At 44.2% G+C, this 22,504-nt stretch overlaps 1 protein-coding gene across 1 annotated transcript in view; it reads right to left on the bottom strand.

The window, feature by feature from the left end:
• LOC115093750 (beta-1,4 N-acetylgalactosaminyltransferase 2-like) overlaps window positions 1-22,504 on the bottom strand; it is a 201,484-nt gene that overhangs the window by 27,305 nt on the left and 151,675 nt on the right. The window contains exon 9 of the mRNA XM_029605955.1: window positions 7,572-7,712. Coding sequence (XP_029461815.1) covers window positions 7,572-7,712 — 141 coding nt within the window. The remainder of the gene's footprint in view (window positions 1-7,571; window positions 7,713-22,504) is intronic.

Below are 22,504 nucleotides of genomic sequence, written 5' to 3'. Positions count from 1 at the left end.
GGCCATTCACCCCGTGGTCCTAGGACTGCCATGGTTAAAGTTGCATACCCCACAGTTTTATTGGACCACCTTACAGCTCTCCCAATGGGGTGATTCCTGTCACAGTAAATGCTTGGAGTCCGTACCTCCGGTACCCTGCTTATCCACTTCAATGTCTCTTCCAGGCCTTCTACCGCAGTATTCTTCATACGCGGACGTCTTTTCAAAGAAGGCTGCTAATACCCTACCACCGCATCATTCCTTTGACTGTGCAATTAATTTACTACCGAACACCGAACCTCCTTGAGGTAGGATTTACCTACTCTCTCTGACTGAGACGGAAGCCATGTCAGTATATACAAGAAAATCTCGCTAAAGGCTTCATCCGGCCCTCCAAATGCCCCGCTGGTACGGGTTTCTTCTTCGTGGGGAAGAAAGATGGATCTTTGTGACCATGACTACAGTGGTTTGAATGAAATCACCCAGAAGGACCGCTACCCACTACCGCTAATTTCTGAGCTCTTTGACCAACTTCATGGAGCGCAGATCTTTTCCAAGTTGGATCTCAGAGGGGCTTACAACTTAGTCCGAATTTGTCAGGATGACGAATGGAAGACAGTGTTTAATACCCACGATGGACACTTCGAGTAGTTGGTGTTGCCATTTGGCCTTTGTAATGCTCCAGCGGTATTTCAGAATATGATGAACGAGGTATTCAGTGACATGCTCTACTACTGTGTAGTTGTGTACTTAGACAACATTTAGGTCTTTTCTTAAGATCTTGCCAGCCATGGCAGGATGTCTGCAGAGTACTCCAATGACTACGGGACAACCAATTATATACCAAATTGGAGAAGTGCTCGTTTGAGCAGGAGTCCGTTCCCTTCTTGGGCTATGTGGTGTCCAGCCTGGGTTTCTGGATGTATCCTCAAAAGACCAAAAGTATACATGATTGGCCGCAACCCACAGGCCTCAAGGCTCTACGGCGATTTCTGGGCTTTACTAACTACTACAGATCTTTCATCCCACATTACTCCATGCTCACTGCTCCACTCACTGCTATGACGTGTAAAGGTTCTAATCCTTCACAATGTTCACCCGAAGCCATAACCGCCTTTCAAGATTTGAAAGCAAGTCTTGAAAGTCTCCGCCACCTCGACCCTCAATGACCCTTCATCGTTGAAGTTGACGCCTCCGATGTCGGCGTGGGAGCAGTTCTTAGCCAGCATTCAGACTCGCACACCTTACACCCCTGCTCCTTCTTTTCAAGGCGCTTCTCACCTGCGGAATACAACTATGTAATTGGGGATAAGGAGTTGTTGGTGATCAAACTGGCATTCAAGGAGTGGCACCTTGGCTCGAAGGAGCTCAGCATCAAATTACTGTATACACAGATCACAAAAACCTTGAATGTTTGCACCAGGCACAACGCCTCAATCATCGCCAGGCTCGTTGGGCTCTTTTCTTCTCTCAATTTAATTTTTTGTTGAAGTACTGCCCAGCCAACCAGAATACTCAAGCCAACACACTTTCCAGGTCTTTTGTGACTGAAGACGTCCCAGATGAACCGCACCACATCATTGACCCAGCCAAGGTCATTCTAGCTGCCACATTCACCGTACCGCCTGGGACAACGGTACGGTGAATGTGACAACTTCGCCAGAAACTACTCCATTGGGCCCATGACTCTCTGACTGCAGGTCATCCAGGTCAAGCCACAGCCCTTTCTACACTTCAACATTTTTACTGGTGGCCCTCCATGAGGAAAGATACACAAGCTTATGTCACATCGTGCCCCTCTTGTGCGCATCATAAGCCTCCAGCAGGCCTTCCTTGGCGTCTCATGCAGGCACTGCCTTCACCTAGTGAACTGTGGACACACATAGCCATGGATTTCATCATGGATCTCCCTCCTTTGGACGGTAACAACACGATCTGGGTTACAGTGGACTGGTTCTCTAAAATGGCCCACTTTGTGGCACTTCCTGGTCTGCCCTTGGCCCCAGAGTTGGCAAAGCTGTTAATCCACCACATTTTTCGACTCCACGGACTCCCAAGACACATCTTATCCAATCGAGGAGTACCGTTCACCGCACGGATTTAGATAAGCCTTTGTAGAAAATTTGACATCACCTTGGACTCACATCAGCTTTTCACCCGCAGCTAATTGTCAGACGGAAAGGACCAACTGGACTCTAAAGCAGTTCCTCTGGGCATATGTAAATTCTCGTCAGAACGATTGGTCTGAACTACTACCATTGGCCGAGTTTGCCCTTAATTCTCACCAGTCTGCATCCAAGGGTCTTCCCCATTTCAAGTGGAAACGGAAGCCAGCCATTGCCTCACCTTCCACTCTCTCTGTCAGTGCCGTCCCTGGCGGCACAAGCAACCGCTCAAGAGCTGCACCATCTCTGGATTCACACCAAACAACTTCTTCAACAAGCCGCACAAAGGGCAAAGACGTTCTATAATTTCCATCATCGTGAAGCACCTCAGTTCGCTCCTGGGGATAAAGTGTGGCTCAGCACACGTTTCATTCGCTTGAAGCTCCCTTCAGCGTGCTTTGCCCCCAGATATATTGGACCACTCCCCATACTCCGTCGGCTAGGCCCAGTAAGTTACAGTCTGCGACTCCCTCCATCTCTCAAAATTCATAACGCCTTCCATGTCTCACTACTCAAACCACTCATACTGTCTGACTTTTCTAAGAAACCGCCTGAGCCCCAACCACTGACATCAGAAGATATTACCTATCAGGTCCAAGATGTCTTAAATGTACGGAAGCACGGTAGGAGTATCTCATTTCTTGGGAAGGCTACGGTCCCAAAGAAAACAGCTGGGAACCTGCAGTCAATATCCTGGACAAAGAGCTATCAAACAATTCCATGCCTCTCATCCAAGAAAACCCAAACCCCCGGGGGGCCTCCCTAAGAGGGAAGGTACTGTTATGCCCATCGATCGCAGACGGCTGCGACAGCTGTTGTTCACCTCATGTCTCACTGCTCTCTCCCCTTCGGGAAGACTATCGGTCTCTGCCAGCTATCTCTGGTCCTCCTGCCTCTGTTCCCGGGCCTCCCAGGGCGGCGAGGACGCTGCTGACCACCATGTTATCCTCGGATTTCCTTAGGCACAAGCACCTGCCCCAGGACCAGTCTTAAGCACGTCATGGCGGGAACCTCGGGTACGTCCCCTCTGGCTGACATCACTATCCCTGGACTCTTAAATTGGCTGGCCCAGACTTTCAACGACTTGGCAATGAGTTCCCTCCTTGCTGAATCTCACTACTCTTCAGATGCTGATCCAGTTCCACTTGCAGCTGATACCAGACATCGGGTACCTGCTCCTCAGGGGCCCTCTCTGTCTCTTGACTATCCGCTCCTTGGAGGTTCCTGCATCTTGCTGCCTTCTTCTACCCGTGCTCCTCGCGGCACTTTGGAACCTTCTTCATCACCTGGAATCCACTGCGACTCTTCACCAAGGTGTACCCCGCTCTGCGGACCATTACCATGCTATGCTGCTGTGACTCCATGCCATGGTGTACCCCACTCTGTGGATCACTACCGTTCCTTCACTTCAGGGAGTTCCTCCCTAAGTGGCATCATCCCACGGACAGCTACCATGAGTCTCTGCTATGGTGTATCCCGCTCTCCGGACCATTGACATTCTTCTCAATGGTACTCTCTCTGTCAGTTTACATTGCACTGAGGACCACCCATGCTACACGGTGGTGCTTACTTCTCTGCGCCACGTGCTATGGGCCTTGCTAGCTCTCGAGCTCAGAACTGTATGCACTACCTGCTCCTCGGGATAGCGCCTCCGTGGACCAAAGACTGTTGTACACCTCTCGCTTCTCGGGGCAATGTCTTGTCTCCTGCTTCGAGGTCCCAATCTTGGGACCTCGAAGCTTGGTCTCAGCTTTCTCCCCAGCTCGGACTATCCTGTGGCTTCGCCCCTGTGAGTCACTTTTTCCCTCTGGCACTGTCCCTCTCCGCATACACCTCGCTCTCCAGAGCGATTCTAGCATTCCACCACTAGAGGGACCTACTGGGGACTTCACTCTCTTTCTCTCAGTACTCCTTTCTCTCGGACTGACCACTGGCTAGACCTCGCCTCCTGACGATGATGCTCGCGGGGCTTCTCCCTGAGAGCTGTGTCATTGCTCACCATGGACCAAGGGCCCTCAAACACCACAAACCATAACACCAGGAGGAATTTCCCCATCTTCCAAGGAACCAGGATTCACCTCATCATCCATGCCATCTGGGTCCCTGTCAGGGAAACATGGTGAAACGAGACGTGCCTCGATGCTTAACGTAGGAGTGGAAGAGGGAGGGGTCACTGGCTGAGCGTCTGACCTGATAGGAGTGGGCGAAGTAGAAGCCTGAGCCTGAACAAAGGCCTGTACATCCTGAAAAACCCCCACCCAAGAAAAAGCAGCTGGATCCAGACCAAGCCCAGAAAGTACTGGAGGGGGGCCAACAGAACTGCCATCTCCTGTGCATCTTAAGTCAAAACCGTAACCAGACCATCATCAGAATGGGTGGATCCAGGCTTAGCAAAATCCAAGGAAGACAATTCTTCCTGAGGGTATGTACAGTGCTGACACATGTTGGAAGACAGGTCAGGCTGAGAAGCCCTAATATGACAGGCAACAAAAAGAGCAAGGCACACAGGCTTCTTGGTTATCGGTGCTATCAGCGACGGTAACAGTGCATGCAACCAGCTTGCGCAGAAAAATTTATTCGCACAAAATTCAGGCGCCAAGGAACAAGTGTGACAAGGCACATGCACCACATGTACACCAAGACAGAGCATTGTGGCAATGCACTAAAAAGTTGTGCATGCAGGGGTGCATGCCAAACAGTATACACTGTGCATACCGGCATCCTGTAGAGGGCAGTATGGCATGCACAAGAGCACACGAAAAAAAGTCACCACGGCCTACCATAGAGAGTGCCAACAAAGCCCAAAGCAGGGCCTAGCCCAACAGGGATGCTCAGCCCACAAGGCTGCCCAGGTCCCAAAATCCTGATGGGAGTGGGAACGGATATTGGAATGGCGTGTTGAGCACGGAGACCGGAGGAAGTCCTGAAAACCCCTCTGACTGTCTCTGTCGCTAAGGGTAAAACCTTTTCCTTTTCTTTTTTTTAACACTTATCTGAGATCAGTGCTTACCGGCTGAGTACAGAGATGATCTCTGGCTGTGGGGCGAGAGGGCTTTAGCCATCACTGTCACACTCGGCCTATACACCTGCTGCCTTTCAGCTGCACAAGCAGCAAAGTCCACGCTGGGAACCAGCTACAGGAGCAAGGCACACCTCTGAGGGATCACAAAATCACCTCACAAATATCTCAAGTGGGGGAGGGACCTTTAAGTATCACCGCAGGATAGTGGGGCTTTTCCTTTTTTCTTAAATTAGAATTCTCCTTTCAAAAGAAGGGCAAACCCCATAGGGAGATACACGTCCACCGTCTGCTGGAGATGGAGAATACTGGGAGGCTGGGATCACTGCATACGTATATATACTGTGGAGTATATATACTTTAGTGTCAGCTTGCTCTGTCTCCATCTTCTGGCAGGGGAGCATAACTCACTGGTCCTGAGTCTATCTGTCTACATGCTATGAAACAGGGTAATTTAAAAACTGCAAGTTGCTGTAAATTTTGCACTTACCTTTTATGTGCAGACTTTACTCATAATTTTCAAAGCAAGCTTTTGCACATAAATTCACTTTGAAAATTCCTGGATTAGTGGCCTGGAGAACACCCAAATTAACCCTGCTGTATGGAGGGTGTAACTTGTGCATACAACTGTGTTTTATGCATATAATAGGTTTGAACATCTGAGCCTAAGAGACAAACAAATACCTTCAGTTCATCTCTGCATACTCATTACCCATGTTCATAAATATCCTTTTTATTCTTGCATGTGAAGAAGTTGAGCCTCTAGTGAAGCATCTGGACTCTCATTAGCAGGGTTTGAAAAATGAGCTCTTGCTTTCCTTGAGTCAATGGATTTTTTCATTATGTCAGGGCAGAGCCTTCAGTCTCAACTGGGGCCCTAATAGAGGAGGCTGCATTTCTGGATCCAATCAGGATCTAGGAAAGAAAAGGCTGTGGAATAGGTAGGAGAGCAAGAAGATAGAAAGTGGGGAGGAAGAGAAAAGTGTTGTGCTGGGAGGTGGACCCTTGGCCTAGTGCAGGATTGGTAGGCTCCCTGGTCGGACCCAGAGAGCGCTTGTCACCAGGAGGTGGAGCACAGGAGGAGACAGAGGCTTAACTGGAGCTTCAACACTAGCAACCCGGGATTCCCTCAGGTTGAGCCCTTGGTTACCCGGGCTGCCTGGTCTTAGGTGGGCCTCGCAGGATCTCTTTGAGAGAAAGTTCAGAGGTGTGCCCATCATGATCAAGGGTGCGCGGTCGATGTTCTGGCTAGAATTCCGGGGTGCCAGATAAGGCCAGAGTAGAGACTTGGAATGAATGGCAAGGATCAAGGCGAGAGTCAAGATAGCATAGTCAGCCAAAGCAGAGGTCAATATCAGTGGTCAGTCCGTCGATAGTCAGCCAAAGCAAGGGTCAGGTTCCAGTGGTCAGTCCGTGGGTAGTCAGGCAAAGCAGAGGTCAGGTTCCAGGCAGCCGTCAGAGGTTAGGCAGAGGTCGGTTCCAGGCAGCGTGCAGATGTGGTTGAGGAAGCAGGCAAAGATCAAATCCAGGCGGCGATCAACGTAGCCAAGAACAGGCAGAGGTCAGTACCAAGAAGACAGTCTGAGAGGCACTACCTGGGGAGAAGAAGAAACAGGAGAACACAGGAACCGAAGGATGCTGGAACAGGACTGGAACGAGACTGGAACAAATACTGGGTATGCAGGCAAACTAGAAATCACAGGCGTTATCGACCCGATTGCCAAGGGAAGGAAGTGTAGGCAGGCACTTCTTTTTATACAGTGTTCAATCAGGACGTGCCACGGAGCTGGGATCCACCCCTGGCCCTGTAAGGGACTAGGTGGTCCGCGTGCACCTAGGGGCGGGGCCGACGCCATGGAGGACGCCGAGCCCTGCTGTGAGGCCTGGCTGGAGGTAGAAGGCCCAGCGAAAGACCTCGTGGGATGCCGAGACCTGGCTGTGCTCGCTGCTGCTGCAGGGGAGGACGACCTGGGACCCGTGGCGGAGTTAGTGAGGTGAGCAGGCCTGGACGGAGGCCGATTGTGGACGGGATGCACAACAAAAAGAAACTTGGGGGGAAAAGAGGAGGGAGAGTGAGGGTGGATAAGGAGAAAGAGTGAGATGAGAGTAAAAGTTATGGCTGTCAAAAGAAGAATAAGGCAGGAGAAGAAGAGGAGAGGGCTCCATAGGGATGGGATGGGGTGTGTCTTTACCAGGGAAGAAATGCACTTATCATTTACTCCTGCCTCTTGCTACTCTCAAATCAAATTATATTTTAGGGAGGGGGAGGGAAGAACTGAATGGGAGTACATGGTGAGTGCATTTTTCCCTAAAGAGTAAGTCCTTCAGGGTTTTTTAAAATCCTGCTTATTCAGTTGTATTTTCTGAACAAATCACCACCTTGTCCCAGGAGTATTCTTAGCTCTTACCACATCCAAGTTTGTCTTTTCCAACACATCAACCAGCTTCTCAATTTTAGTTTTTTCATTGAATAAAAAGTCATCATCAATCCAAAGGAAGTATTTGGTTGTAACCTGAGATACTGCCAGATTTCTCCCAGCAAACCAGCCCTGTTACAAGAGAAAATCAGATTCATTAACCGACTCACCTACAGCAATGAAGAAATCCAGTCTTAGAAAGGCAGATATAATAAAAACTAAAATAATCTGTTGGTGCAAGAGTTTTAAAAACTGGACTTCTCCTTCCATTGTTTCATAAGTTTAGTTACACTATACTTTCTGTCTATTCTGTCCACTGGCCTGAATGGCCTCTTACAAATCAGCCAATAAAGGACATGTCTTTTGTCTCAATTAGTTCTTCTCATGTTTTAGAGATACCTCTCACTTCAATTATGTCATAGTTTCCTAGTTACCCCAAGTGCTTTTGCTTCTTTTGAACACCACATGGCCACTTCAGTTTTTGAGAGGTCCATATGCAGTCCATTTGTCTAAGTTTAGCACATTATAAATTAATCAATGGTTTAAACTATACAGCTACTAACACAAACATAAATAAATAAATAAGTATTTATATTTATTAATATATATCTCAAAAAACAACAAAATCTGTACCCAATTATTTTAAAATAAGTATACCATAATCAAATGTACTAAATAATGATAACATAACAAAACTTATGAAACTTGAATTTACATCAACAAATATTGCATATAATACATAATCTCTGGCCACCACTGATTTACATTAACCAGTAAACATAAAGAAAAAAATACAACAATAAAATAGACATAGATTAGGGCCCACAGATGAAAAAACATATAGTACACACACACACACACACACACACACACACTCTCACACTTACATATCAATGACAACATAAACCTGGGACACCACTACCCAAAAATATCTCAAAAGAATCCCAAAACAATAAAAAGATAATCTACAAATAAAAAAAAAGTGTTCATCAAAATCCAAATAAAGAGTAAAAAATAATAATATTCAATGTCCATCAAATCTTTAAGTGCTTTGCTATAACAAATCCACAGATAAACTTAGTATAAATTTACAAAGCTTCACAAACAACATTGAATTACCAGATGATTTCTAGTTTTATTGGGATTGTTTTGAGATGTTTTGGATGATGGTGTCCCATTTTTATATTTTCTTTTATATTTGATTGTGTGTGTGTGAGTGCTTTTTCATGTGTGGACCCTTATCAGTGTCTCTATTTTTGTTTATTGGTTTATGTTTATTGGTTAATAAGTATATCTGGCTAACTTAGCTGATTTTCAGTGCTATCCTGCTAAGTTAGCCAGATAACTTTAGACCTACATCAGAGCAGGTCTAAAATTATCCTGCCTTGTGTGGCCTGATAACTAGCTACTTAACCAGATATCTTTAAAAATAAAAATCCAGATAAGTAGTACTGTCAGAATTAAAAAAAAAAAAAAAGAAAAGGGTCTGTGGACAAATCTCTCCTTTCCCCAACCTAATTATTAAATGGCTCTATCAGGCCATATGCTCCCCATCCCCCAAAACATCTCTGATATTACTGTAACTTTCAGCACTTATACTTCTAATGCTGAAAGCATAAACCGATCATAGATTATGCTTTCAGTGCTGCTTCCATCAAAAGCGGTGCTGGAGAGGCATGAATGGGAGAGTTAAGACCTTATGCCCAGCAAGGATTTTTTTGGGGGTATTTCGGCGTGGGTTGAGGCAGTCTGAAGGGGTGGAGATGACCCGGGCCTATTGGGATTGCAGGAGAGAGGAAGATCCAAGGGGAACAATTTTCAAGAAAACATTGAAAATGGGGATGGGGAGCTGTGGACTGTAATGTGTACAGTAATGTTGGAGATGTTTAGCGGATTGCATGACCTGACAAGGCCCTTTATTAATTAGGTTTGGAAAGGGAGAGAAACAGGCTATAGGCTCTTTTATTTCTTTTTATTTTTTTAATTCTGACTGTGCTACTTGATGTTTTTGAAAATATCCAGTTAAGTAACTAGTTATCCAGCTACACAAGGCCACAATAATTTTAGACTTGCTCTGAAACCTGTCTCACGTTATCTGGATAAAATTGAAAATCAACTAAGCTAGTCGGATATCTCAACTCCTCCCCAAAATGCACCTGGAATGTCTTTTTTTTATCCGACTAGATTTTAGCTAGACAATGACTTATCCAGCTGTAATAAATGGCTTACCATATAACTTTCAGCACTTATACTTCTAGTGCTAAAAGCATAAACCTCCTCTCCCACCGTTTTCCTCAAGCTAAGCCATCTTGTGATACCTCCTCCGTTTTTTGTTTATGGCTCCTCTTAGTTCAACTCTCATGGTTGTTTACCTTTCTTCTATGCTGCGCTTAAGTTTTCCCCCCTCCCAGTTCCTTCTCCCTGTTACATTGTAATTTCAATCCTGTTGTTCTTATGTAAACCGGTATGATGTCCCTACTAATACCAGTATATAAAAGCCTATAAATAAATAAATAAATAAATAAATAAATAAGGGATAACCTTTGAGTTATCCATCTAAATGACTTTGAATATTGACCTCCTTGTGTATTCATTAGGGACACATTATTTAGAAAATACAGGGAATGGTAAGGCAATGTTTCTAAACTCGATCCTCTTAACCCACCCAACCAATCCAATTTTTCAAATATCCACAAAGAATATGCATGAAATATACTGTATTTGATTCCACAAATTCCACTGATTATAATAGGTAGAGGCATGGATAGCAAAGGAACAAATAACATCAGAAAGGGAAAGTTGAAAGAGTGAGGAAAAAGCATAAGCATTGCCATGTTAAGTGTAAAACATTGATAAGACAGGCTAAGAGAGAATTTAAAATGAAGTTGGCCATAGAGGCAAAAAGTCATAATAAAACCTTTTAAAAATATATCCAAAGCAGCAAACCTGCAAGTGAGTCGGTTGGACTATTAGATGACCGAGGGGTTAAAGGGGCTCTTAGGGAAGATAAGGCCATTGCAGAAAGACTAAATTAATTCTTTGCTTCTGTGTTTACTAATGAAGATGTTGAGGAGATGTGAGTTCCATAAATCATTTTCAAAAGTGATGAGACAGATGAACTGAACAAAATAACGGTGAGCCTGGAAGATATAATATAATATAATTGCGATGGAGAAGGTACAGAGAAGGGCTACCAAAATGATAAGGGGAATGGAACAGCTCCCCTATGAGGAAAGACTAAAGAGGTTAGGACTTTTCAGCTTGGAGAAGAGACGACTGAGGGGGGATATGATAGAGGTGTTTAAAATCATGAGAGGTCTAGAACGGGTAGATGTGAATCGGTTATTTACTCTTTCGGATAGTAGAAAGACTAGGGGGCATTCCATGACGTTAGCATGTGGCACATTTAAAACTAATCGGAGAAAGTTCTTTTTTACTCAACGCACAATTAAACTCTGGAATTTGTTGCCAGAGGATGTGGTTAGTGCAGTTAGTATAGCTGTGTTTAAAAAAGGATTGGATAAGTTCTTGGAGGAGAAGTCCATTACCTGCTATTAAGTTCACTTAGAGAATAGCCACTGCCATTAGAAATGGTAACATGGAATAGACTTAGTTTTGAGGTAATTGCCAGGTTCTTATGGCCTGGATTGGCCACTGTTGGAAACAGGATGCTGGGCTTGATGGACCCTTGGTCTGACCCAGTATGGCATTTTCTTATGTTCTTATGTTCTTATTGATAAACTAATGAGTAGCAAATCACTTGGAGCAGATAGTATGCACCCCAGGGTTTGAAGGAACTAAAAAATGAAAAATGAAATTTCAGATCTGTTAGTTAAAATTTGTAACCTAGAATTAAAATCATCCATTGTACCTGAAGACTGGAGGGTGGCCAATGTAACCCCGATATTTAAAAAGGGCTCCAGGGGTGATCCAGGAAACTATAAACTGGTGAGCCTGAATTCAGTGTCGGGAAAAATGCTGCAAACTATTCTAAATATCAAAATCACAGAGCATATAGAAAGGCATGGTTTAATGGAACACAGTCAGCATAGATTTACCCAAAGGGAAATCTTGCCTGAGAAATCTGCTTCATATTTTTGAAGGGCTTGATAAACATGTGGATAAATGTGAACCAGTAGATGTAGAGTATTTTGATTTTCAGGGGTTTGACAAAGTCCCTCATGAGAGGCTTCTAAGAAAACTAAAAAGTCATGGGATAGGAGGCATTGTCCTTTCATGGATTGCAAACTGGTTAAAAGACAGGAAACAGAGGAGACCAGGAAGGGGAGAGAGTGAGCATCCTGTGTGTGTGTATGGAGAAGGAGACTGGAGACCTGTTGGGAATGGAGCGTTCTGGGAGCACCGACGAGGTGGGCCGAGGACACATCCTAAGTGACGTCACCGGCATGCGACGTTGGAGGAGGCTTAAAAACCGCCTCCCAAAGTACTTTCCCCAGTTGACCGGGAAGGGGAGAGAGTGAGTGTCCTGTGTGCATGTCTGGAGAAGGAGACCAGAGACCTGTTGGGCTAGAGCATTCCGGGAGCACTGATGAGGTGGGCCGAGGACACACCCCCAAGTGCCGTCACCGGTGTGCGACGTCGGAGGAGGCTTAAAAATCTCCTCCCTGCAGCGTGCAGCTGCCGCTGGCATGGCTTTGGTTTTGATTTATCTAAGAAGCTCCTGTACTCTTCTCATCTCCACCAGGGGGAATTCAAGAAAAAGATGATCTAACTCAGCTAAGTACCTTTGTTTTCTGGATTTCTTTCTTTCTTAAAGTTATGCCTCACTCAGCCCGTAAACGTAGGGTTAGAGAGAGGCTTACAGTGGAAGGTACGGTAGCGAGTCCGGTGTTGGGCCCAATGGATGCCTACATCAAAAGGGGAGTCATAACTCCGGGTGAAATGTCACTTGAAGGGTTACAGGAAGGCATTGTACCCCTTCGTGACTTAGAGATCTCGTTGTCCCCAGATCAAAGAGCACCCCCTGAAAACCCTGCAACGGTAAGATTGGAATCATTTAAGGACACTCTGTCACTTCTTGAAGAGAGTAGCGAACGAGGTGGTGGACTAGGAACAACTTTGATTCCAGTTGCAGGAGAGACCAATGTGGTTAATATTTCAGAGGGGAATGTTATAGAGGGTTTGTTGTCGCCCCAGGAAGCTATTCAAGGTTGTGATGATGCTGGAATATTGCAATTGTAAGACCACCTGCATTTTCACTAGACTTATATGGGAAACCCTAGTGGACTTAAATAAAAATGTTACTCTGCAATTGAAACCTATGGTTAACAATATAGAAAAATTGGAATCCAGGGTTAACAAGATAATTCTTGATGATAAAAAGAGAGATCAGGCAATAGAGAATACTACTTGTGAATTAAAAAGATTAAGTAACCAAAATGAGTTGATAATAAAAGAAAATCAATATTTGTCTAGGAAGATGGAAAATCTTGAAAACCAAATGCGAAGTAGAAACTTGAGGCTGGTAAACGTTCCGAAGTTGCCAGCCTTATCGGCGAAAGAAATGTGGAACAAATTTGCTTTAAAATTTCTGAAAATTCCCCAACAAGCGTTGCCTCCTCTTACTCAAATTTATTACATCCGTGCTTGGAAAATTACGAGAAAGAACAAGAATTTCAGTCAATAACACCATTAAATGTTACTGAAATTTTGGAATCTACAAACTTAGAAATGGCTCAGCTAGCCTCTTTGATTATTTCCTTTTTATTAAATTCGGATAAAGAGTGGGTACAAAATTATTTTTCAGAAATATTAAAGAGAAATTTTGTCAGTTGAATGTTAGAATGTTTCCTGTTGTCACTAAAGACACTCAAAGGAGAAGGAAGGAATTTCTCAATATAAGACCTAAACTTTTGCAAATGGGAGCAGTTTAAATTAAAATTCCCAATCAAATGTAGTATTACATACCAGACAGTACAGTATTGTTTTTTTCAGCCGTCACACCTGATAACGTTTATTACAGATAAGGATATTGAACAAAATGTAGAAGCTGCAATTCCTCAGTAATATACCTAGAAATAGCTCTAAAAGATGGAAATAGCTATCCTAGTAAGACCGTCTATTATTTCTTTAGAATATCATGTGAATAATATGCCTTTGAAATGTTACCTTTTGAATTTTCCCCCTATTTAGAGGACTTGGAACTTAAATATGGTTTTGACAATGTTTCTTATTGGTAACTTTATATATATGTATTTCTGAATGGCCATATATGTCTATCAAGGTATTCTTGATTGTATTGTTAAAAATTTGAGAAATAATAATAAAAAAAAAAAAGACAGGAAACAGAGAGTGAGATTAAATAGTCAATTTTCTCACTGGAAATGGGTAAACAGTGGAGTGCCTCAGAAATCTATACTTGGCCTGATGCTTTGCAATATATTTATAAATGATCTGGAAAGGAATTTGATGAATGAGGTAATCAAATTTACAGATGAAACAAAATTATTCAGAGTATTTAAATCACAATCAGGAGGAATTGGGCATTCAAATGGCAGAAGAAATTTAATGTGCAAGGTGATGCATATAGGGAAAAATAACTCATGCTGTAGTTACACATTGGGCCTTTTTTTCTAAGGCTATCGCACGCTTGCTCTACCAGCACAAGCGTGCGATAGCTAGAAATCGTAGCGCACACCTGCGAAGGGGACATCAGGGCGGAGTCGGCCCCGGAAGAGGAGGAGTCGGTGCGTCACCGGAGCCAACTTTGCGAAGATGGCGCAGACAGCGAAAAGGTAAGGAGCCTTTTCGCTGCCTATTTTGCGCCTAATAACTACACCTTTTATGGTGTAGTTATTTGGCGCGTCGCCGGCAGCGATCGCAACACGGCTGTGCGATCGCTGCCGGCTAGCGCAGGTCCGCCCCCCTGTTTCACCCCCCCACCAGATTTTCTAAATTCTGCGAACTTAGAAAATCCGCCCCCTTATTATGTTCTTGTTATATTCTTGTTATATTCTTGTTATATTTATTCTTGTTATATTTATTACCATGTTATAATGTAAAATATTCTTATATCTATTTAATACCATGTTATAATGTAAAATAGGGCTGTTATCACCCTATTCCTTTAGTTATCTGGAAACCGATGTGATATCTCGATCGAATGTCGGTATACAAAAGAAATAAATAAATAAATAAAATAAATGTTCCATATTAGGAGCTACCATCCAGAAAAAAGATCTAGGCATCCTAGTGGATAATACATTGAAATTATTTGCTCAGTGTGCTTTGTCGGTCAAAAAAGCAAACAGAATGTAGGAATTATTAGGAATAGAATGGTGAATAAAATGTTTTAATGCTTCTGTATTGCTCCATGGTGAGACTGCACCTTGAGTACTGTCTACAATTTTGGTCGCCACATCTCAAAAAAGATATAGCTGCACTGGAGAAGGTACCAAGAAGGAAGACCAACATGATAAAGGGAATGGAATGACTTCCCCATGAGGAAAGGCTAAAGAGGTTAGGGCTGTTCAGCTTGGAGAAGAGATAGCTGAGATGGGATATGATAGAGTTCTGTAAAGTCATGAGATGTCTAGAATGGATAAATGTAAATCAGTTATTTACTCTTTCAGATAATACAAGGACTGGGGGCACTCCATGCAGTTAGCAAGTAGCTCATTTAAAACAAATCAGAGAAAACTCTTTTTCACTCAATATGTAATTATGCTTTGGAATTCATTGCTAGAGGATGTGATTATGGCAGTTAGTGTAGCTGGGTTTAAAAAAGGTTTGGATAAGTTCCTAGAGCAGAATTCCATAAACTGCTATTAAACAATAAGGATTAGTAGCCTGGAATCTATTCATTTAAGGGTAGATTTTTAAACATATGCGTGCACATGCATCCGTACGCATGCTATAAAATCTGGGGCGGGGCGTACAAGGAGCGGACTGGGAGGGAATTTCCCTATCCCCTTGCCCATACTCCGTCCCTCTTCCCCTTTCCTCCCTAACCCCTTAAAATGGCCTACCTTTTTTTTGTTTCAGAACTTACACCAGCTGTATTGGCCACCTCCAACTCTGCCCCTCCCTGCCCCCTGGGACCGTCCCTTTTGCGAGGCCCAGCCGCACATGTAACCCCTGGAATTTACGTGCACGGGGGAATAAAAATGTGGGTCTTTAATGTTTGGTTACTTGTCAGGTCCTTGTGACTTCATTGGCTACTGTTGGACACAGAATACTGGGCTTGATAGACTCTTGGTCTGACCCAATATGTTCTTATGAGTCAGGATGATGTGTTCCTTAAGTCAATATCCAATGATGGAATGGAAATACTAAGAGATCCATATGCAGCTGCTTGCTGGCTAAGAAAGTTAGCTGGATAGTAGGGATTTGCATTTGTTTGAAATAAATGGGTAAAATGCAACCAATGAGACAATTTTCATTTCATTTTTGGCCCTTCAAACAAATAGTGTCCATGAAATAAAATAAAAATTCTCATTTAATATTTTTCTGTTTACTATTAAAGTATATGGGCTATGTAAAACTGCAGTAGAAAAATTGGTATTTTTCACCTCAGGGAAACTATAGCAACTAAGAAAAGCAGTCAGAAATTATGAGTGACATGCAATATTTGTTGATGTCAAGTCAAGTCAAATAATTTGTCATGTTATTTTATTTATTTATTTATTTTGTATACCGTCGTTCGGGGATGCCATCACAATGGTTCACATGGTTACAATGATTTAAAATAAAATAAACATAAAAGTTAATTAAGTTATAAATACAAGTAAAAGAAAATAAAATTCAAGCTTACAGTAGAGCTTCATCCAAGTAAAAGAAGATAAAAGACTAAATAAAAAGGAAATAGGCCTTGACAAAGAAACAGAGAAACAGGCTACTGCACCAGAGTTTTGTCATAGATATTATTCTGAGTCTTGATAAGCCTTGTTGAATAACCAAGTCTTTAGGTCTTTTCTGAAAGACTTTAGATCCGATTATAAATGTAGTTCAGTTGGCAGGGAGTTCCAAATTTTAGGACCGGCAAGTGAAATGGCTCTAGCCCTAACCTGACTGGTATGATTATTTAATACATTTTATTTGGTATACTTATTTTAAAATATTTGGGTACCTTTTGTTTATTGATATATTTGTTTGGTACTTAGCAAGACAAATGCTGGGATTTCAAAATCTTGCTTGTCTGACCACCAATCATGTTGTGTTCCGTGCTCGTGGAAGGCCACGAGCGCGGCCCCCTACCTTGCCCGTGTTGGCGACCCGCTGCGGGAACTCTGGGGGAGACCCCTGACCCGATGCCCGTCGCTTCGGTGCCGGTCCCCACTCTGGCCGCCAGGTGGGGAGCCTCCCTCGCGGCGTCCTGCAGCATTTCCTCCGCGGAGGAAATCCAAGATGGCCTCCACCATCTTTAGGTACGAGGCCATGCCTCCTCATTAGATTTAAAGGGACCTGATCCCTTTAACCAGGTTCAGCTGTTCCCTATGAGCCAGAGCAGAGGAAGTATAAAAGGAGGCTTCCTCGCTCATTCCTCGACTTGGCAACTTTTGGGTTAGTTAGTTCTGCTTGCTTCGGTGAGTTCTTCTACTTCGGATCCTTGTTCCTGTCTTGTCTTGGTGTTCCTGGTTCCTGACTTCAGATCGACTAGCGGTGATTCCTGGTGTTTGACTTCGGATTGGGAAACGGTGATTCTCTGGTGTGTGCCTTTGGACTGGCAAGAGGTGATCCCTTGGTGTGACCTCGGACTGGTAAGCGATGACCCTCTGGTACTTGACCTATGACTTCTTCTGGACCATCGTCTCCAAGGGCCCACCTAAGTCCCAGCGGCCCGGGTCCCTACGGGCTCCTCCCGGGGGGACCGCGGGCTTCCAGGGGTGAAGCTCCAGTCGGCCCTTGCACCAAACCCACTGCTTCTTGAGCTCTCAAAGGTCCACCTAAGTCCCAGCGGTCTGGGTCCCTAAGGGCTCCTCCTGGGGGGGACCGCAGGCTTCCAGTGGCGAAGACACAGCTCCTTCCTCGACGTCACAACTCTTCGTCTGCCTCCACAGTCGCCTCTGTCTCCAGTGCCGAGGGTCAGCTGGTCACGTCTTCTGTTCCTGCCTCGCAACCCGACGGGAGAACCTACGGATCTTCCTCCTAAGGTATTCCATCCTCCCTTCGGCCCAAGGGTTCACAAGCCTGAGCATAACAAATCACATAGCATGATAAGTTTTAGCTCGCTGAGAATTTATCCAGCTATGTCAAGGGTAGTTTAGGGCATTCTGGAGCAGAACAGCTTTATCCAGCAGAAGCCTAAATTTATCAAAATGCTGTAAATATAGAGGAAATAGCCCCCACGATTAAAAAGTGGGCATGGTTAGACTAATTTCTTGTGTACTGCATTGCATAAGCAATTTTCACAAAGCATGTTACATTATTGCATCTCATGTAGTGTCAGTGTGTCGAGCATCATTTTACACTGTGCACTTTAGTTTACACGTGGCAAGTTATATTTTTTGGTTGTTTATATATACCAGCTTCCTGCAGCTATCTCTTTGAGGTTGTGTCTAGGCGCTGCTTAGAGGAGAGAAGGTGAGTTGGTGATTTAGGTAGTTGATCGGTGTAAGAGATTAGCAATATTTGAATGCATTGTCCTGTTCTTTTCTGTTCTCATCTGTTTTCATTTACCTTTGTCTCTTGTCTTTATCTCTGTGTGAAAGTTTTTGTCAGTTTGTCACATTTGACTGTCTTTTTGTTTGGAGGAGTTGGGAGGAATAGTGGTGATTGTGGTGTGGAGGAGTGAGGAGGAGTGGTGGTGGGGAAGGGTGGAGAGGATGGAGTGGGAGAGGCAGGGGAGAGAGGAGAGGCGTGAGGAAAGAAGAAGGGGGAGGGAGGATAGGAGGAGGGAGTATGAGGGCAGGAGTGCTAGGCGAAGGAGTAGTAGTAGAAGTAGGGTCAGGGTTAAGAGTAGGGAGGGGGAAGGAATAAGAGGAGGTGGGGGGAGGGGATAAGCAGATGAATCCAGTGGAATGAAGATGACAGGCTAGGGATAGACAGAGAGGGCAAAATGGAGGGGAGTTGGAAGGGCAAGTACAGGAGGAGAGTGAGGAAGGGATGGGAGAGATGAGTGAGAGTGAGCAAAGGGAGAACATCTCTCTGGAAGTAGAAGTGGCAGCCAGGCAGCAGGGTGTGTTTGTCTGAGGGATTGAAGAACAGCCAGGAGGACAATGAGATGATCATCGCAGGGGTTCTGGAATATTTTGCCATGCTCTTTGGCAACCATGCGTCCAAGACCTTGAGGGCATCCAAGGTCCAAAATTGGCCCACCATTGTCCAGGCTATGTCCTGGCGAACTGGTGTGAAATGCAATGGGGAGCAGGTGGCCCAAAGGTACCGGGACATAAAGGCACAATTGAAGACAAAGGTTGCTAACCACAACAAATACATATGGCAAACCAGTATAGGAGCCCTTTGTCCAACTGTGCTCATACCCATGGAGGAGCACCTTGTCCAATGGCTGGAACCAGATGTGCTCGAGGGCATGGCTGAGTGGCTAGACACCACTTGAGCCAGAGCTGTAGATTCACCTTACCTTAAATGGCAAGGCTGCTACAGTTGTGAACATCATTTGGCATAAGATGCTCACATTGATCTGGATTGAAAATGTGCATCTCATGCCAAATGGTGCATATGTGCACTTCTTGGCTTTGGTACTTATGTCTTCTTTGTTTCCATAGCTTTCACCCAGGACTCAGTCAGATATTAATTGTTTGAAAGCCAGTGCACATAAGGTCTTCAATTTTTTTCTTGAGCTCCTTAGGATTGGATAGTAGCCTTAGGGAATCTGGTATAGAGTTCCAAAGCGTGGGACCTGCAACTGAAAAGGCACGCTTCCTTGTGAGATCAAGCCCTGACTAGTTTAACTGATGGGACTTCAAAAGGTGAAGGTGATGTGTAGGTTGATAAATGCGAAAACTTGAACATAACCAAATTGCTGATTTCTTGTACATGAGATTATGAATGATCGTGAAAATATTGTACTGTATGCATAGAGACAAGGGGAGCTGATGTAAAGAACAGAGAACATGTGTTATGTGATCATGGTGTTTTGCATTTACAAGAATGCGAGCAGCAGTATTTTGAAATACCATATATACTTGTGTATAAGTCAAGAAATGTATACCAAAAAAATCAGCATAAATTAGCTGGCTGGACTTATACACGCACACTATACACATGTTGTGCACACCCCCCCCCCCCCCCATAAAAAAAGAAACAAAAACTCACTGAAAGTCCATGGTAGTCCAGTAGGGGGCCTAGGAGCGAACTTCTGCTCCCGGGCTGTCAGCTACCAGTAAATCTCTCCCTTCCTCCATGGTTGCCCTCCCTGTTCAAGGCCCCCTCCCTCCCTAACCCCTCCAGAATCAACAAAGTCCCTGAAGGTCCAGCGGGGGGCCTGGGCATGATCTCCCATGCCCGGGCTGGTGGCTGCCAGTATTCAAAACAGTGCTGGCAGCTCTTTGCCCTTACCATGTGACAAGGGCTACTAGTGCCATTGGCCGGCCCCTGTCACATGGTAGGGGCCATCCATTGCTCTTACCATTACATTCTGCAATTGTTTCTATTGCACACAGGGACCACAGTAGTATCTCAGAAAATATATTGATGGCCAAGCTCTATTCTTGACTTCTCATGTCTTTAGAGTTGCCTTGTAGGATCTCTTTCCTTCCTTCTACCTGTCACTGGTACATATTTATAATCTCATTGCCTCTTGTCACTTCATGAATTTTACTAAAGAGCGTGATTTGACATGATTTATGTTTAGGAAATAAAAATCCTTGGTGGAAGTACTGTTATGTAGAAGATATGGTTCCCATGCAAGACTTCTGTTCTTGAGCCGGCCAGAGCTAGGGATGTAGTGAAGACAACAGTCACAGCCTCTGTGGTGATGGAGTCTTAGCTACTGCTCAGCAGTGGCACTTAGTGACCAGATTTAGCATCCATCTGAGCCAGATTTTGTAGACATGTGGTATGTGACTTTTGACCAAATACTATCACGATAATGTTTGAGCTAAGTGGGAGATATAGAGAAGGAGAAAGTCCTCCATGTAATTGCAAATGGAGGCTCATGAGAACATAGTTCTCTGGAGGCGAGTTCTATTGAATTTAATGAAAACCCAGAGGAACATAAAGAAACTGATGTCTCCTCTCAAAAAAAATAATTCCTTAACCTTAATAAAACCTTTCTAATTAATTCCCATTTAATAAAACAATTAATTAATTCACCATAAGTTGAAATGCCTCACAGCCAAGGGTGGATTGCAGGAAAACATCAGCCCGGGGGATATTTTTCAAAACCATCCCACAGGATATCTGTGACTCACTTGTGTGCTTTCTGTGTAGCACATATTTTAACAGTTCCATAAACCACACCGTCAACCTGTGAGAGGCCTGGCAGAATTAAGAAATCTTCAACAAATTTAATATTTTTCCTAAACAACTAACTACAGAACGCCTTAGACTAGGGGTGAGCAAACTGACTGCAGTCCCCTTCCGCCCAAGCAATTTGTTGGGCCCCCACAAGTTTGGTTACATCTCTCATATATATATCCTGGTCTGGAGTTAAAGTTGCTTGCCCAATTAAGCTCTGGAATTTGTTGCCAGAGGATGTGGTTAGTGCAGTTAGTGTAGCTGGGTTTAAAAAAGGTTTGGATACGTTCTTGGAAGAGAAGTCCATTAACTGCTATTAATCAAGTTGACTTAGGGAATGGCCTCTGCTACTACTGGCATCAGTAGCATGGGATCTTCTTAGTGTTTGATTATTTGCCAGGTTCTTATAGCCTGGATTGGCCACTGTTAGAAACAGGATGCTGGACTTGATGGACCCTTGGTCTGACACAGTATGGCAATGTCTTATGTTCTTATGTTTTTAACCAATCAAATGTTGAACCAGTTGCCAAGAACTTAGACAACCACACTGCCAACCAGTGGGTCATTCGCACATACAAAGACATTTGGTGATGTGCTGCTGCTCATATGCTCACTCAGCAAGTGCCCCCTACCCCAGCACTTCCACTTCATTATATAAAAATGTGCTTGTTGCCAGCCTAACCTCAGGCTACTCTCTTTCCCATTCTCACTCCCTCTTGGCATCCGTTCTCGCCCACAGACTCACTGATTCCATAGCCAACTTCCCCTCTCAAAGCCCAGCCACCTCTGACAGAAGCCTCACTAACGCTGTACAGGCACTTCATTCTGGCTTACCACTCTCTTTCTATGATAGTAGCTTGCCTCAACTTGTCAGGGCCCCACCCCAGCACATTTATATTGACTGTGTGCTACATAGAATGCTGCTTTTATGGTTCCCTAGGCTCTTCTCTGCCAACCAACTCCAGAGAAGGGGGAACCAGAAGTGATCCATGCTGCCAGCTTCCTCCAGGGCCTAAGAAAAAGAAAAGAAAAATTAAACCCTGGTCAAGAAAGAGGTTGGGGAGAACCTGGCCCAAAGCAGCACAGCTCCAGATGGGATCCTGCTTTCCTACATGGAGCCAGTGCAGTTAGAGCTAGATTGGTGCAAGGGTATTAGGCAACCCTTACAGCCTTTCATCCCCCCCTCCCCCCAGCCCCAACCTCTCCACATGAAAATGGACAGAAATATCTTTACAAGCACTGCTGTGGTACCAACCAGAAAACCCTGTAAAAAAGTAAACACCACAATTGGAACTCATATTATATTAGACCTATTGTAATATGTTTTGGCTGTAGGTTTGGCCCTCAGAAAGCTATGAGTTAACTAAATTACAAAATAGTAAACCTCCCATATGAAAACATCACTGCCAGCGCTCAAACAGTAACAAACCTATCTATGAAAAGGCAACACTGCATAACCAAAAACACTAATACCCCTCCTATTAGGAAAATAGAACAAGCCAGGCTACTATAGATCATTACAAAAAAACCACACGCTAACAAGA

The sequence above is a fragment of the Rhinatrema bivittatum genome, chromosome 6 (assembly GCF_901001135.1).
Source record: "Rhinatrema bivittatum chromosome 6, aRhiBiv1.1, whole genome shotgun sequence".
Classification (NCBI taxonomy): Eukaryota; Metazoa; Chordata; class Amphibia; order Gymnophiona; family Rhinatrematidae; genus Rhinatrema; species Rhinatrema bivittatum.
Note: the sequence above shows the minus strand (reverse complement) of the source record. Positions and strands in the feature narration are given on the sequence as shown.